The sequence below is a fragment of the Scyliorhinus canicula genome, chromosome 19 (genome assembly GCF_902713615.1).
Source record: "Scyliorhinus canicula chromosome 19, sScyCan1.1, whole genome shotgun sequence".
Lineage (NCBI taxonomy): Eukaryota > Metazoa > Chordata > Chondrichthyes > Carcharhiniformes > Scyliorhinidae > Scyliorhinus > Scyliorhinus canicula.
The window spans coordinates 33,199,361-33,218,007 of NC_052164.1; the positions used below are offsets into that span (position 1 = coordinate 33,199,361).

At 41.4% G+C, this 18,647-nt stretch overlaps 1 protein-coding gene across 1 annotated transcript in view; it reads left to right on the plus strand.

The window, feature by feature from the left end:
- Window positions 1-18,647, plus strand: part of LOC119953941 (speckle-type POZ protein) — a 138,340-nt gene that overhangs the window by 116,375 nt on the left and 3,318 nt on the right. The window contains exon 10 of the mRNA XM_038778645.1: window positions 3,010-3,152. Coding sequence (XP_038634573.1) covers window positions 3,010-3,152 — 143 coding nt within the window. The remainder of the gene's footprint in view (window positions 1-3,009; window positions 3,153-18,647) is intronic.

Genomic DNA, 18,647 nt, shown 5'->3' on the forward strand with positions numbered 1-18,647 from the left:
CAGATAAGAAATGCTCAACCTGTACAATACTTACTTTATGAATAACTGTTCCACATCAACATAATTCAGGAATCTTAGCTGTGCTTCTGACTAATTTTCTTGATTAAATGATACACAGGTGATGACTTCAAAAAATCCTTCTTAGCCACCTCATGCAGAATAAGTAGTGTGAAGGAAGAACTTGAGATCTTAAGTACTGCTGCCTTATTTTGTTAGATCTTTTAAATGCAAACAATTAAGATATTAACTATTTTTAACACTGAGATAAATGGGTGAACAGCAGTGTTTTGAACCATCTGGTTATTTTTGTGCTTATCACACTTACAAACATACAAATTAGGAGTAGGAGGAGACCACCCAGCCCCTTAGGCCTGCTCTGCCATTCAAGAAGATCTCAGCTGATTTGATTGTGACTGCAATTTCCCATTCCTGTCTACCCTGGTAATTTTTCATCCCTATGGTAGTCAAGAAATTATCTAGTTCTGCCGTAAAAATATTCAAAGACTCTGCTTCCACTGCCTTTTGAGGAAGAGAAAGGACGAGATTTCCAGCCTAGACCCTCTGAGAAACAATTTCTCCTCAACTCTGTCTTAATGAGCGACCCCTTATTTTTATATAGTGACCTATACTTGTAGATTCTCTGAGAAGAAAGTCGCAGAGCGATTGGTCGTGGCGTTCCTGATGTCGAGAGTAGGTCCTAACGGCTGTGACTGGCATTTAAGAATGTTGGCCTCGACCGGCTTTTAAATGTGAACGATGAAGTGTTCCCACCTGAAGCAGCGACATAGAGTAGGTCACTCACTCGGCATGTGCACTAACATAAGGTAGAGTCCAGATGACCATCGGCTGCCTTCCTCTTTTGAGGGGGAGAGCTGACTGGTGGTGATTTAACTTGAGGATCACCAGTTCATTGAAAGGACCAGAAATGTCCAGCAGTAAAGCTTGAGATTGCTTTGTAGTTATAAACAGTTTAATGCTTCACGTGGCAAACAGCACTGCATAAATAAATTGACGGGTAATAGTCTGCACTATGACCTGAACGTCACACCTGGTTTTTATAAATTTCTAAATTGTTTACCCATTTGAGATTGTTACTTTTCAAAACTTAATTAGTGCCACAAAGAATAATAGAACCGCTACAGTGCGGAAGGAAGCCATTAGGCACAACAGGTCTGCACCGACCCCCTGGAAGAGCCATCTACATCAGCTCACTCCCCTGCCCCATCCCTGGCCAATCCATCTAACCTGCCAATCCACCTAACCGTTGGACAATGGGAGGAAACTGGAGCACCCAGAGGAAACCCACACAAACACGGAGAATGTGCAAACTCCACACAGTCACCCAAGGTTGGAATTGAACCCGGATACCTGGTGCTGTGAGGCAACAGTGCTAACCACTGTGCCACCGTGCTGCCTACATGATCAGATTAGTTTATAAAAATATGACATGAACTCATCAATGTTCTCTAGTTTCATTATTTCTTCTTGGTTTGGCCCATCTATAGACTATGGTTATGGAAGTGTATGCTTTTTATTCTGAAGTCGAATACAGCAACCATACAAATAGCTAAATAAAAATTAACCTGGAAATTGCGCTTAAAGTTTAATCAGGCCAGGTATGGAGTAAAGAAGTTTTGATATTATATATATACGTTGGTGAGACCACATCTAGAGTATTGTGTCCAGTTTTGGCCTCCTTATTTGAGAAAATAGTGGTGGCATTGGAGGCAGTTCAGAGGACATTCACCAGATTGATTCCGGGGATGAAAGGGTCGGCATATAAGGAGAAATTAAACAGTTTAGGCTTTTACTTGCTGGAGTTTAGAAGGATGAGACGGGATAAAATCGAACTATATAAAATAGTAAAAGGGATTGATAAGTAAACGTAGACTAAATGTCCTCCATTGTAGGGCAATCTAGAACGAGAGCTCGCAGGTGTAGGTTGAGAGGCGATAGATTTAGAACTGAAATGAGCAGAAACTACGTTACAACAGAGGGTTTTGAATTTGTGGAACTTGCTGCCCCAGTGCGGTGGAATCTGAGTCATTAAGTGGTTTCAAGAAGGAGATAGATATATTTCTGATGATAAAGCAGGTTAAAGGGATGTGGGGAAAAGGTAGGGTGGTGATTTTAGACCAGGAAGTGATCAGCCAGGATCTGATTGAATGGTGGAGCAGGCTCGAAGGGCTGAATTGCCTACGTTTGCTTTTAATTCCTATGTGGCTACAATGATGCTAACATTTGACTGTGGTAGCACGCACACATTTTAGAATTGCAGAAACCAAATTCAGAAACTCTGTTTAGAGTGAGTATATATCGTCGATCTGAGTTAGAAATGGATATGGTCAGGGCCAGTGCAACCACCAGACAAACAAGGCAATTGCCTAGCGGGTCAAAATTTGGGAAATTTCAGCAGTGGGAATGGAAGCTCTAGATCTACTGATATGTAACCACAGACTGACACATATAGATTTCCATTACAGTATTTCCTAAAATTTTATATTATATTCCTCATTCTGTTTATGTAACAGTTTTACAAATTTGTACATCATGACTATTTCAAAACGGCAAACCAGTAAATAATTTCAAAGAATGTAATTTAATCTAGCCCATTCTTTCGTAATGATTATTGATTGTGTAAATTACACATCAAGTCACCTGTTGCAAGGACACAAAATTTATTACATTGTGGAGCCATGTTAAAAGTAATGTTTATTTCTTCCAGTGCACATCCTGTGAAAAGTTCAGAATTTTTATTTATGCTTGTGTATAATCATTTTTGAAAATTAATTGTGAGGGTGGGGAGGAAGCAAGGCTGAAGGTTTGCCTAATACGCTTGCACCAACCCTGGAGATGGTTGGATGTGCTACAATTTTCTTTTCAGTTGCATGATTCTTTTATCCCAAAAAAATGTTTTTGACCAGTTTCAATGGTAGTCACTGAATCGCGGTAATTCAATATTTGCCTGGTCCTCCGTTTCTAAATGATCCAAACACTTTATTGTTTCAGTATGCTCTGGAGCGCTTGAAGGTGATGTGTGAGGATGCTCTTTGCAGCAATTTGTCTGTAGAAAATGCAGCAGAAATTTTAATTCTGGCAGATCTACACAGTGCAGATCAACTCAAAACTCAAGCAGTAGACTTCATAAACTAGTGAGTACCAAAATTCAGCACTGTAATAGACTGGAATGTTTTGTAATTATGCTTACAGGCTGACTGTCACAAAGTCAGTCCCATCCCCTTTCATCTCTGTAACTCCGTTTGAGTTTGAGCAGCTTCTCTCAAGTCTTGGATGAAATCAATCCTGGATGCACCAAGCAGCAGACTCCCCACAGTTCAGCATGATGTGCTGTGTGGGAATTCAAATCTCAACATTACATCTGGCAGTAATTTGCTGAGGTCAAGGCTAAGCAAGCTTTGCTTGATGTTTAACATTGAATTCTCAAAATGGAAAAGTCATGCTCGCCATTGTCCGCTCTGCTTTCAGGAGCCAAAAAAACATTAATTGTGACTCCCATTACAAAACATTTACCTGTTTTTGATTCTGCTTTTAACTTTCTTTGTCTGCTTTTTAGCTTCATTTTTTTCAGTTTTCTTATTTCAAACTTTGGACTAAAAGTTGATCGTTACTGTCTCATACAGAGTTTGACTTCAAATCCCTTGAAGTTTCAAATTGCTATCCTCTGAACTAAGCTATTTTTTTCCTCCACAAACTTGGATTTAAAGTGGCTGGTTGCACCTCTCTGCATCCTAATTCCTGGATGGTGTTTTTGGTTGGGCTGATTTGCAGATACATAACAGCAATATGAAAAGCTGCAATGTCTTAAAATGGTTAGAACTGATATCAGGAGGTAGTAAAAAGTATTTCAAGGCAATATTTGGCAGGCAAGTGGAGTTATGAATATCCATATTACAAAACAAAAATGATAGATAAGTGGTATGGCTTTGATTTGTTTGCTATTTACTTGACCTACTTTTCTACCATGGTAATTAGTCATAAAAGTGTAAACATAGAGCAGCAATTTGATCACAAAAAATTAATGCGGTGTAAATGAAATTGTTAATTTGCAGTAAATACTGTTTAAAAGATTTTCACGTGTTGCTGATGATTCCATGTTTTACACAGGAAATCCATTAAATGGTTGTTCTGGAAGCAAACATCAAATAACCAATATTCTGATTTGCTTGAAGAGTTACAATTTGGATCAGATATCAAATGTCATACACTTTAAAAAAAATTAAATGGTTGAAATTTGAACATTGGGCAAGGAGCAGTAGAGGTTGGGTCATTGAATGTATTCAACGTTGAGTTAGATAGATTTAGATCTACAAGGGACTTGAGGGTTATAGGTGAGGTTTGAGGGTGTGGGAAGAGGCAGGAAGGTGGAGTTGAAGCCACAGTTAGACCAGCCATTGTTGTATTTTATGGTGACAGAGCAGACCCAATGAGCCAAATGGCTTATGATCTTCTGACAATTCGACAAAGATTTCCGTTCTGGTTATCATCCTCTTAATACATTTAAACCTCTCAGTAGGTGAGAAATAAATAAAATAATAAACACCGGAAGCCATTTTTTAAAAGCAATGCTCATGGAGGTAGAACTTATGACCTTTTTAATATATATTGACTGGGGTAACACAGGATGAAACTATAAAACAGCATTGTGGGAACAGAAGATATTGTTTATGGCTCAATGCTGTCCTCGATGATTGACTTATAATGCTTCAAGGATCAAGATTTTTCCTTTCAGGAGAGATGCAGAATGAATCTGAAGAACAAATTGACTTTTTCCCCTCTATACCCATCGGAGATGAGAGTTAAATAGTTATTAATGTTTTTTTGCAGAATTCCAGTCACCATGCTAGGTTCGATGGCAGTGAAAAACAGTACAGTCTAGGATTATGCAATAAGTCAGATAAGATCAAAACCTCCGTAAAGCAGATTTCAGTAACCTAAATAACTAAAGTACTTGGGACAGATTGGAGTACTGAACCAATGTTTTTGTACAGTTGAATCACAGTTTAAAAGAAAAGACGTGGAGCAGGATTTGAATTGTGTAAATACAAATATTTTCCATGAATAAAGCAGCACATATAAACTTCATAGTGTGTTTCAGTGAGTGATGAGGGTCAGTAACCTGTCTTTTGGAATAGTTTGCCATAGTATTCTACTCTGCATTAAAGGATCTTTCAGTGGGAAATTTGGAACTTGGATGAATTAGAATTCCCTGTTTGGATCAAACTGATGATATTAGGTGTGCGTTTATTTGGAACGGACAGCATTAGCAATTTGTGCATAATTTGCTTGAACCCAAATATTTTCTTGTTCCAGCAGAAATTTGCATTAAATCCATTTAGATGTTAGGAACTGCGGCTAGTGATCTTATGAAAAATATGCACTTTTTGTTGCTTACCCATTTTTATTTATAATATTATTTTGCATTCACTTATGTGGGGTACTGACCCCTGAGTTTTGCTGAATGTTTTCACAGGATTCTTGTTATAAAACAGCATCATAGTCAGCAATGATCTGATGACGTTTCATGTAAAAATCGCACGTTAACAAATACTATAAAATAATCAATGCCATCATATTTTTTTGCAGTATTAAATTATGCCATAATGGAAGATTAGGGACTTTTAAGGTTTTAAAAATGTTTAGGTCTCATATTATGTGATCTGCATCACAATTTCTATAGGCTTGTTGATTTGATCCCAGCGTTTTTGGGGTGGTAAAGAGTGAACAGGTCCAGCACTATCAGAGGCTGAATGCAATCTGCTGAGGCACACGAGGGTGATAATGTATCAAATGAGAACCAGAAAAATTCAAGTAATCTAAATTCTAAAAATGACTAGTGTAGATAAATTTATTTAAAATAATGTCAATACAAACCTGTTTTCACATTGCATTTTTCCTGTATATGATTAAAATCGAGCCAAGAATATTGTACATAATGGAAAGTCTGGGCTTGCAGTTTTTTGAAGGTGTGTCAAACTTTCCGCATTAAAGCAGGCTCCACAAGGTTGGCATTAAATACAATCCAAAACTTGTGGAGCCTGCTCTGCTCTACATGATTGAAAGGCCATGTTCTCAATTTCAATTTTAAGCCGATGTGCATTCTAGTTTCCCTGTTCTCCGGGTAAAGGATTGGTCTATCTAGTTAGAAATCAACTATTATTAGCCATTTTGCCTTCATACTCTACATCAAACCTAATGGGGCGTTAAAAAAAAAATCAATTTGAGTTATGAATTCTAGTATTCTGTAGCTAAAGGTTGCCTGTTTGGTATTAATGAAGGATTCTTGGAGAATTAATTAAAAATGTATGAATCCCGTTTTAAAGTAAAACAGCAATCCAAGATCACAAACTGAAATTCTGGTGTTGGGGGTTCTGCATGCAAGTAAACTTGATGATGCTTGTTTTGCTGGAGATTTGATCTTGTAATGACATTTAATGTGGAATGATAACTGCTCAGAGAGCATAAAGTAAAACCATTAGTTAGATTTCTTGTAAATCTTTTCTAAAGGAAATTTGACATTTAAGTTAATGGAGAGGGATAATTAGAACAAGGTGTTCTTAATGCCCTTACAAAACAAGGTGGCAGAGCTTCAAGATCACATTATATCCAGCTCTTTAACATGATCAGTAAAGAAAATGATAATATGCCTACCAGTGGTAAGTCAACTGAGAAAAAGGATGTTTGAGAGCCAGGATTACAAATTGAGACTACGGTTCTGGTTTAGCAGGAGGGGAGCAATGAGTCTACCATATGCTGCTGCATGCACCTGACAACCTACATCAAGCACTAGAGAAATGCCACCAGCGCTGCCATCGCAAGATCTTCCAAATCCACTGTCAAGAAGAACAGCTGTGTCCTCTCCCAAGCCAATATGCCTAGAGTGAGGTGCTAATTGCTCGGAACCATCTTTGCTGGTTAATTGAGTCACCAGACTCTCAATGCAACTGCTCTACTCTGATCTCTGGTCATAGCAGGAGCCTCTTGGGACAGCGTAAATGCTTCAGGGATGTCCTTGAAACATCTATAGGTTGGACATTCCACCAACTCGTGTAAATGAATCCCTGGTCTGCGACAGATCAAAATAGCAAAGGTTCTCTAGGGGAGGCACCGAATGTACGAGACTTCGGAACATGCAGAGGTGAAGTTAAGGAGTCAAAGAGGGTACACAAACCTCCAAACAACTCATCTACCTGACACTTCTTCAAGCACCGCCTGGCCAATATATGGTTGAGACTGAAGATCATGCATTAGTCTTATCAGCTATTTTAGAACCCATGGAACTGAGTGGTAGCAAGTCATCCTCAGTCCCAAGGAACCTCTGAAGAGGGAGAGGGTCACGCTTGCTTTTACAGAAAGGAACTGAGCTTGGGGCAGAACTACTAGATGTGAATGTTGTTAATTCAATGTTGATAGGTGGGGAGGGCACTCATTGGATAATTCATTGTGTACATTAGAGAGATGTTCCCGGATAGGTCGTGTGATTAGAGCTGCGATTTCACAAACTCTGGCTCTGCTCATCTTTTAATCAGTCTTTTCATCCATGTGCATGTGCACATTCTTTTGGTCTTTTCTTGGTTTACATAGTTTATACTATGTCCCGAGATTATTGGTCAATGCTTCTGTATGATAGAGTCGAGTTCTAGTGTTTAAATCCTTGTTTATTTATAGAAGCTGGAAGGAGTTGGGGTGAAGCCCTGCCTTTGGCGCAGTTGCTTTTGAGCAGGCTCCCACCCTGATGGTGTGGTGTGCATTGACGGGTGATGGTTGTCTGCGAAGCTGCTGTTCATAGAATTTATAGATCATAGAATTTACAGTGCAGAAGGAGGCCATTCGGCCCATCGAGTCTGCACCGGCTCCTGAAAAGAGCACCCTACCCAAGGTTAACACCTCCACCCTATCCCAGTAACCCCACCCAACACTAAGGGCAATTTTGGACACTAAGGGCAATTTATCATGTCCAATCCACCTAACTTGCACATCTTTGGACTGTGGGAGGACCCACGCACACACGGAGAGGATGTGCAGACTCCGCACAGACAGTGACCCAAGCCGGAATCGAACCTGGGACCCTGGAGCTGTGAAGCGATTGTGCTATCCACAATGCTTCCGTGCTGTTCTGCCTGAAATTTTTGGCTTTGAGATATAGGTTGTCAAAGCCAATTCATGAGTTGTGAGATGTTTTTATGCAGGCAGTGGTGTGTACGAGGATTCTTGCAATAGAGAGAGTACTCTCCCTGGTAGAAGCCCATGTCCACAGTTGAGTTCCTGCTGCATGGCCTACCGTGCATCCTGACCGAGTTGCGAGAGATATAAGGAGAACAGGAAAGGGGGGGGGGGGGGGGGGGGGGGGGGGCTTCGGAGTTCAGATTCCGAGGAAAGATGTTGGAGAGCTTCCCAGTTGAGTTCAAGAATTAGGTGCCTTGTTTTGGGAATCTTGATCCGGAGGCTGGGCAAATTAAATTTGATGGAGAACATTTAATCCTGTCTTCTCAGCATGGGGTTGGTGTGACGTTCCAACTACTGTCCTGTCTTTATCCTGTCGACTACCTTGCATTTCTGCATCTTGGTTGTTATCTGCTAGGGGCTGGTTTAGCACAGTGGGCTAAACAGCTGGCTTAGAATGCAGAACAAGGCCAGCAGCGGGTTCAATTCCCATACAGGCCTCTCCAAATAGGCGCCGGAATGTGGCGACATAGGGCTTTTCACAGTAACTTCATTGAAGCCTATTCGTGACAATAAGCGATTTTCAGACATTACTCCCTCTTGATCGTGTTGTCTGACTGATTTGTCAGTCTTTTCCCCCCATTTACATAGAATCATAGAATTTACAGTGCAGAAGGAGGCCATTCGGCCCCTTGAGTCTGCACCGGCTCTTGGAAAGAGCATCCTACCCAAGCCCACACCTCCACCCTATCCCCATAACTCAGTAACCCCTAACCTGCACATCTTTGGACTGTGGGAGGAAACTGGAGCACCCGGAGGAAACCCACGCACACACTGGGAGAACGTGCAGACTCCGCGCAGACAGTGACCCACATTTTTACATGGTAGTGAATAAAGTGGATATGATGACCTAGGATGTACCATTGATTATCCTGATTTAACAAGTTCCTATCATGTTAAGCTGAATGTTGAATACAGGATTTGTGCGCTGTGATTATTCTTTATCTAAATGTATTTGGGCTTTGCATGGTCTGACAATCCTTGACGTGGAGGAAAGGGGCGCCTTTGTTGTCTCTCCTCCCCCCCCTCCTGTCTCGCCTAGTAGGAAGATGAACAGATTTTGGGACAGCCCTCGACCCGTTGCCCCTTTCTCTACAGCAGGGTTCCCCCTTTCTGGCTGAGATCTGACTATGCCCTTCTTGGCCTCGATTGTCCTGGCTATTCTCGTGCTTCCCGAGGGGTTGTTATTTATTGGTCTGGTGGCCTGTTCACTCCTTGGATCTGAGACCTGGTGGATGGGGTTTGGTAGCTAGGATCTTGCTTGTTTGTTCCTTACTCTTTTTCAAATTTTCAACGGGAGACCCTGGGTTTCAGATTTGAGGTCCGAGAAACTCTCAGCTTCAGACTTGTGGAACCCAATCCTCTCCTTTTTGTCTTGTGTGGTTATATGATAGTTGTCTGCTCTGTCCTGGGCCTGGAAGGGAGTTTAATTGAGTTGTGGGTATTGGTATAATTCCCCCTTAGCTCTGGAGTTCTTGGAGTTATTTTATTCCTCTGTTATTTTTGAAGCTATGGGTCTGATGTAAATCTGTTGTTGACTGTATCCTGCTTGGTGCAGGTGAATTTGTATCTGTGGGAGGAACACATTGGGGATTTTGCCCCTGACTCATCCGGTCTTACCTGTTCCTATGTTGGCAATGACTTCTGTTATGTGCTGTACTGTTATGCATTGATGTTTATGGCTTTTTTTCTCCTTTTGTTTTGATGCGACTGTTGTAATGATTTGAGAACTTCAATAATAATACGTTTTTAAAAAAGATGTCCTCGTCAAGCTAAAGCCTCTGGCGACAGGATGGGGACCTGTTCCAGGAAAGGCTAGCTATGGAAACGGACGTAAGCACCGGCGTTTGTCTTCCTTGTGTCATTCAACACTGGAAACTGTTTAAGCCTCTAAAATTTTAACATGCTGAACTACAGGGAGCAGAACATCTTGGTCTCTGCTCTGTTAACTTGATTTCAATGGAGGATGGCTACAATACAATACAATACCTAGCCCTAGGTTGAGTTTTAAAGAGAAAGTATAAAGAAGCACCTACTGACGCTGGTGGTGGGTTGTTGTAGGATTGGGAGTTAACATTTGTAATGTCTCATTTCGTGAATAATCTAAAACTGAATAAAGATTTTTGATTTCTGGTGGTTTACTTGTCAACTGGCTATAAGAAGTGTAACAGGTTTTTCCTCCTGAGGATTAACTAAAATCATTTTAAATTGACTGTTGCTGGGAGCAACAATTCTAGCAGTTGTAATTTTGTTGAAAAGTTTGTACTCATGGCAGTTATATTTTTCCCCTATGTTCTTTCTCTTCGCCGATCCCCAAAGATCTATCCTTCTCGGTCAAGAAAACAATTAAATTTATCCTACAATTTTCCTCTGCTGAAACACTCATTGCCATTCCTGAGGGAAGTGATTTTGTTTATCGGGAGAGACTGAGGATTAACAGTTTTGCTCACCTACAAATTACCTAACTGAAATTAAAGTTTGAAGATTAACACCAGTCAAGGTTGACCTTGCATTAATCTGCAAGTGCGTTTTGATGATTTGGAATTTGACTGTCAAATTTCTGCACTAAATTGCTGATGAACAAATGAGTCATTTACCTGAAAGGTGGGAAGAGCCCTGAACGCTGAGACTGTTTGCAGTGTGTTGCTTTAATGCAGACCAAGTTTACCACAGATGTAGCTCCAGCCCGAGACTGAAACCTATGTGGTTGTCTGTAGTTCCCAGCAGCAGTTTGCAGATGGGAGCATTTTGGTTTTCAAAAGGGAACTCACGGATCCAAAGAAAACTCCGGAGTACATTGTGTTAAAGAATATTTTTTTAAACCTTCTGTTTGTTGAGTTTGGTGTATCTGTAAGGCCTTTCCCATTGGAAAGACATCCTAGTTTATTCAATCCAAGTGCTAACAAGATATGTCAATTTTTAAAAAATGATCATCGTAGATCTCCAGGGAAATGTAATATGGCGTGGGTATGAGAAATGAAAATTTCAGATTTTTGAGCCACTTTAATTTTAAATCTATAACACCACTGTTCGACTTTTTTTTACACGATCGTATTAACATTTTCTCGCTTTACTGGTATCCCCTCTCTGATGTAGCAACTTCTCTGCACCAGTTGGTCGGGGCTGGCGCCTGCTGCTCTGTTGGCTTTCATGATGAGAGTTAAATATCCTTAATGTTAAACATATTATTTGCATTTTTCTCCCATATACCTTGATAGGTACCCAATATTTTGTGCTTAATTATTTCTAGAGTGCATTTTCTAGGTTATTGTTGACATTTTCAACATATTTTTGATTTATTCAAAATATTTTTAAATTGTCTTTAGTTAACCTTGCTGCCCAAGAGACTGGTGGTTCACGAAAGAGCCTAGCGTAATTGAAAGCTGCACAGGCTGAGTTTGCATTCTACTCTGCTGATCTCAACCAGGACACCAACTGGGGCTACACTTTCCCTCACCTGCTGTGTGCAAGACAGGAAAATAAATCAGCCTGAATTCCCACTCCCTGGTCACTGTTCACCAACTCCTGCTTGAAACTGCAGGTGCCGAGTGCAAAGATGATTGAATCATTGGCTGCTCACTGCTAAGATTCATAGCAAAAACAGTGATCCAGGCAAGGTGTTAGAGGCAACCAGTGCCTTTGTGAACTCTATCGTAGCAACGGTTGACAGCCTTAGGAAGGGATGGGGAGGGTGCCATTAAAAGTAATGTTGTTTGGCTTTCTGTTGGCTCCTTCGCAAGAAAACCGGTCTGTTAATCTTTCCTTTGACTTAGAAGAATCATAATATTTACAGTGCAGAAGGAGGCCATTCGACCCATCAAGTCTGCACCTGCCCTTGGAAAGAGCACCCTACTTAAGTCCATACCTACACCCTATTCCAGTAACCCCACCTAACCTTTTTAGATACTAACGGCAAGTTAGCATGGACAAGCCACCTAACCTGAACATCTTTTGATTGTGGGAGGAAACCGGAGGAAACCCACACAGACATGGGAGAACGTGCATACTCTGCACAGACAGTGACTCAAGCCTGGAATAGAACCTGAGACCCTGGAGCTGTGAAGCAACAGTGCTAACCACTGTACTACTGTGCCAAAGCTTTCTTCCTATTCAGCACTGACCCACCTAACAGTTTGCCTGAAATCAATCCGACTCTATGCAAAATGAAAGACTTGTTGAGTAGACAGGATCTCATTGGTATGATTTTTTTTTGGCAGATAAAAATAATAAATGATTTGCATGGCAGTATATACTGCATTATGAAACACTGACAAAGGTCAGCTGCAATAGCTATGCCACTGATTTTATCTTGCTTTGAATTCTTAAAAGTACCATCACAATTTGGAGCGGTTCACATGTGACTGTGGGAGGAGTGCATCAATTTATCCAGGTTTCTTGGTGTGACTCAGCTGGGAACAGGCAAATCTTTGGTCGTGGCTTTTGGGAATTTGTTATACTTGCGGGCAGCTGAGAAGGCCCCAATTGCTCATGATTCTGTTGGTTGAAATCATTGCCCCTCCTGATGAGTAGGGTGTTTTGCTGTATTGTGCTGTGCTGGAGAGGCAGTTTATGTTGAGTGAGCCCATAAGAATGTCCAGACTCCATTGTATTTACCCAGTTTTTGGTGGAAACACCTTTATTAATAGATTGGTGCAATGCGCACAACTGGATCTTCTGGAAACACACACTACTCGCAGTCTCATAGATTGCTATTCAGAACATGACTAAAATATGTACAGGAAGCTGCTCTTCTGGTCAAAATACCTCTTCCATGCTCCCACCAATATTTCTTTGGGGTGAGATATAAGATTCTCTGAACTTGGCTGGAATGTGTTATGTATTATCTTAAGCTGGCTGTTGTGCATTTGCAACTTGCAGCCTCAAACAAAGGATTTTGTATCTAGGAGGAAGCTTTTTTTGTGTTTCAATTACATTTCAAATATTCATTAGTATTATAGCAGGCAACTTCTGTGAACGTTGGAGTAATTACTGCTAGCCTCATATTTGGCATTGAGACATAGACTTGCAAATGTAAAAATATGAAGCAAGTTCCTGAACCTGTAAAAAGCAGGTCAAGCCACAACACATTTCCAGTGAAAAGAAAGAAGATTTGCACATAGATACCATCTAATCATGTCTCCTAGAAATGTGCCAAAACACCTTCACAATGAATAAATTAAATGTGTGAAGAAAAGTGTGGCAGTCATTTGGCACAGTGCAGGATACCATAGACAGCAACAAAATGAATAACCAGTTAACCTGTTTGTTGATTTTGGTCGAGGGAAGGACACTGGATGGAAGAACCACCAATGGTGCCATAGAGCCTTTAGTGTAAACCTGAATCACTTAAAGAAAGTTGAAACTGTGTTTGGTGCCACATTTTAACAGATGGCACCCTAGACTCGGCTCAATTGAAAGCCAGACTCAAATTGTTACCTCTAACTGAATTTAATGATTTCACAAAAGATGATCCTGTTAATTTCCCTCAAAATTTTCAATTTAATCTGGTTGAATATTTAAAGTAGATGTTTGCAGGATTATTGTCATTTTTGCCCCCTCTGCCACCAGTAATCTCACTTGCATCCATGTTAAAAACCATGTTAGCACACTGGGCTAAATCGCTGGCTTTGAAAGCAGACCCAGGCAGGCCAGCAGCACGGTTCAATTCCCGTAACAGCCTCCCCGAACAGGCGCCGGAATGTGGCGACTAGGGGCTTTTCACAGTAACTTCATTGAAGCCTACTCGTGACACGCAATTTTCATTTTTTTTTCATTTCAAATGCTGATTCTGCCGAATGGAGGTTCCCCAGAACTCCAATGAAAGAACAATTAACGGTGACATCCTTCCATAAATTTTTTAATCATGATGTATGTTTAAAAGATTGAGGACTCTCATCTTAGCATTTTATTAGTTTTAAGGTTAGAAAGGATTTATTTTCTGAGTCTTTGTGTTTCTAGGCGTTGGTGTTTATTCATGACCCAATCCTGCATTTAACGAGAGAGAAGATAAAGGCATTATTAAGAGTCTCTCTCTGATTGACATTGTGGCAATGAAACGACATGATGAAAAACATGTAAATAGAGCATGGACTCCACGATAGAGGGATTTAAAAGATTTCAAAGGAGAGACCCGGACACATGGTAGCATAGTGGTTAGCACTGTGGCTTCACAGCGCCAGGGCCCAGGTTTGATTCCCCGCTGCGTCACTATGTGTGAAGCCTGCACGTTCTCCCCGTGTCTGCATGGATTTCCTCTTGGTGCTCCGGTTTTCTCCCACAGTGCAAAGAAGTGTAGATTAGGTGGATTGGACATGCTAAAAACTGGGTAGCGTGAAAGTGAAGGCTTAAAGTGGATCAGTGCAGACTCGATGGGTCAAATGGCCTCCTTCTGCACTGTATGTTCTATGTTCTAACACGGTGGAGCATCATACAAGGAGAGACCCTGAAATGGGGAAGAGTGGTATAATAAAAGGAGATCTGGGAGCGGAGCAACATAAAAGGAGGGGTGTGGGAGGAGATCTCTCATCAGGCGGAAAGTCTGAACCAAACAGAGGAAAAAAATGCCCACAGGTCTAGTAGTTACTTGGGGTGAGTATGCTAGTTAGCTTCTAGATTAATTTAAGTTAAGCGACCATAAATTGAGACCAGATTAATTAATTAATATATTTTATCAAATGATTACAATCGGTGTTCAATTAATCAGATCTAAGAGCTGAAGTTGAAATTAAATACCAAGGTGCCATACATATATTTTAATGGTTTTTCAGTGAATTAAAATTAGATTTTTATATAAGCGTTAAGTAAAACACTTATCTTTACCTCTATAAAATGAAGTGACATCAGCATATTGGAACCTGCTGGTCGGTGAGTCTTAATTTATTTGACTATTAGCTTACTTAACTGAAATAAGCACCAGATTTAAATAGAGGCATGGTAGGACATCTTGCTTTCCATTAGGCATTTGGTTCTGAATACTGGCGAGAGTGATGGTTCCTCTGGAGAGTGGAGCCAGAGCAAATGACTGGCTCTCCTGCATGACAGTATGAGGAAGATTGTGGAAGCAATAGAGATGAGGAACTATATAGTTGGAGAGCAGATGTTTCTGAACTGGGGGTAGTGTGTTCAGTGTATAGATCGGTATGTTTCTGGCTCAGTGGAAGAAGGCTTTGCTGAGTCTAGTTCTGGGGAACTAGGTGTGGAAGTCAGTGGAGAATATTTAGGGACGGTGATCATTGTATCATAAGATTTAGATTAGCTGTGGAAAAGGATGAGGAGCAATCCAAAGTGTATATCAATTAGGGAAGAGCCAATTTAAATGGGGTGTGAATGGCTCGTGCCCAGCTAAATTGGAATCCAAGATTGACAGGCAAAACTGCAATGGAACAAGGGGCTGCCTTTAAAGACAAAGTTCAGGCATGTTGAGGTATATTCTCAGGATGGAAAAAAGTAACAGACATGATCAGAGCTCCCTGGATAACTAAAGAGTTGGAGAGTAAGAGGAGTAGAGAAAGTGCGTGTACAGCAGATATCAGGTTGATAATAGAAGTAGGAACCAGGCTGAATATAAAATATTGGGGAAGTGTAAACATTTGTGTGAGAGAAAAGACTGGCAGTTGACTTGAATAATAGGGAATCCAAAACTCTTCAGGCATATAGATGGTAAAAAGAGCAGTTGGGCCAATTAGGGACCCAAGAAGAGATTTATACATGGAGCTGAAAGGCATTGCTGAGATACTGAATGAGTACTTAAATCAATCTTTGCCAAGGCAGAAGTTGCTACCAAAGTCATAGTGAAAAGGGAGGTAGTTGAGACAATGGATGGGCTAAAAATTGACAGAGTGGATATGAGGCTGGCTGTGCTTAAGTGTTGATGAATCACCAGATCGATACTGAGGGAAATAATGGTGAAAGTTGCAGGGATACTGTCCATATTCTTCCAGTCCTCCTTGAATACAGAGGTGGTGTGAAAGGACTGGAGAATTATAAATGTTTACAACCTTGTTCAAAGAAACATGCAAAAGAAACATGCAAAAGAAACATGCAAGAGTAAGCCAAGAAACTGTAGGGCAGTCAGTTTGACATCGGTGGTAGGAAAACATTTAGACACGATACTCCAGGACACAATTAGCAGTCACTTGTGCAAGTGTGGATTAATTCAGAAAAGTCAGCATGGATATGTTTAATTTGATTGAATTATTTGAGACGCCAGGGAGGGTAGATTTAATTATTTGAGATGCCAGGGAGGGTGGATGAGGGTAGTTGATGAATGGACTTCCAAAAGACATTTGATTTGAGTGTGCAGGGCAAAATTTGCAAATACAAAGCTTCATTGTGACCTGTGGTGAGGTCAGAGGCTGGTGGAATAGGAAGCCATGTACAGCAGATGAAATTTAATTTAGAGAAGTATGAAGTGTTATGTTTTGGTAGGAAGAACTAGGAGGGGCAATATAAAATATTCTCCTCTTAAAAGTGAATCCGCGGAAAGTGACGGGCCCCGAAGGAGTCCCTGGGCGAACATTCCGAGCCTGCACACACCAGCTGGCGAGTGTATTCGTAGATATCTTCAATACCTCATTCCTCCGCTCAGGTCCCCACTTCATGAAGACCACCATATTACAAATCCCAAAGAAGGTAGCCTGCCTCAACTACTACCGACCGGTGGCCCTGACGCCTGTTATCATAAAATGTTTCGAGCGGCTAGGCTCACAGCCAGCCTCCCAGACAGTCTCGATCCGCTGCAGTTTGCCTATCACAGCAACCAGTCCACAGCAGATGCTATCTCCCTGGCTCTACAATCAACACTCGACAACAAGGCCACCTATGTAAGACTGCTCTGTTCATTGACTACAGCTCCGCCTTCAACACCATTATCTTGACAAGACTAATAACCAAACTCTTCAATTTTGGACTTAACCCCTCCCTGTGCAGCTGGCTCCTTGCCTTTCTCACCAACAGATGGCAATCTGTCAAGATAGGCAACAGCACCTTCTCCACATTAGTCCTCAACACCAGGGCCCCGCAAGGATGTGTGCTCAGTCCTCTACTGTACTCTGTATACACACATGACTGTGTGGCAAGATTGAACTCCAGCTCAATTGACTGTGGTGGGCCGTATCTCAAGCAACGACGGATCAGATTACAGGAGGGAGATAAATCTCTTGGTTGCATGGTGTACTGAAAACAAGCTCTCTAAATGTCAGAAAGACCAAGGAACTGATCATCGGCTTCAGGAAGCGTAGCACGACACACACTCCAGTCTGCATCAGTGGCTCCGAAATGGAGATGGTCGATAGCTTTAAGTTCCTGGGGGTCACCATCATCAATAGTCTGTCCTGGTCCACTCACGTTGATGGAACAGTCAAGAAAGACCAACAATGTCTCTACTGCCTATGGAAGCTAAAGAAATTTGGCATGTCTGTATCGACTCTCTCAAACTTCTACAGATGTGCGCTAGAGAGCATCCTATCCAGCTGCATCACAGACTGGTATGGCAACTGCTCGGTCCAAGATCGCAAGAAACTGCAGTGTGGTGAACTCAGCCCAGCGCATCACACAAGCTTGTCACCCCCACATTGATTCTGTTTACACCTCCCGCTGCCTCTTGAAGGTAGACAGCATTGTCAGAGACCCCTCCCACCCAGGCATTGCCTTCTTCCAGACCCTTCCATCAGGCAGAAGGTCTGAAGACCCGCACATCCAGACATAGGAACAGCTTCTTCCCCACAGCTACAAGATTCTTCAATGACTCCCCCCTCGGACTGATCTGTTCCCTGTAAGAACACTATTCCCTGCAAGGACACTGAGCTCTTGCCCATGTATTTGCTTTGTTTGGCCCCTTGTTGCACACTGTAACCAATCACTGTTTGTCGATGTACCATTTTTCAATGTTCTCTGTTGATTATTCTCTTTGTCTACTATGTACGTACTGTGTACGTTCCCTCGGCCGCAGAAAAATACTTTTCACTGTACTTTGGTATATGTGATAATAAAACAAATCAAATAATGGATACAATTCTAAAGGCGGAGGGGGCGGCCTGACCAGAGGTACCTGTGTTGCAGAGCTTTTTGGGTTCCTGAGCTTTAATAAATCAAGACATGGGTACAGTAGCAAATAAATTATGGTGGTCCTTTACAAGACACTGTTACCCCCTCAACCAAAGCATTATGTCCAAATTTGGGCAGCACACATTTGGAAAGACGTTCCAGGGATGAGAGACTTCAGTTATGTGGATAGATTGGAGCAGCTGTGCTACCCTTTTATCTTAGAAAATAGAAGGTATGAGAGGCGAATTGACACAGGTGTGCTCAAAATCATGAGGGATCTGGACTGTGTGGATAGAAATTGTTTCCACAAACCGAGGTCAAAAGTTTAAGGGGGTTGGTAAATGAACCAAATGTGGAAGGGG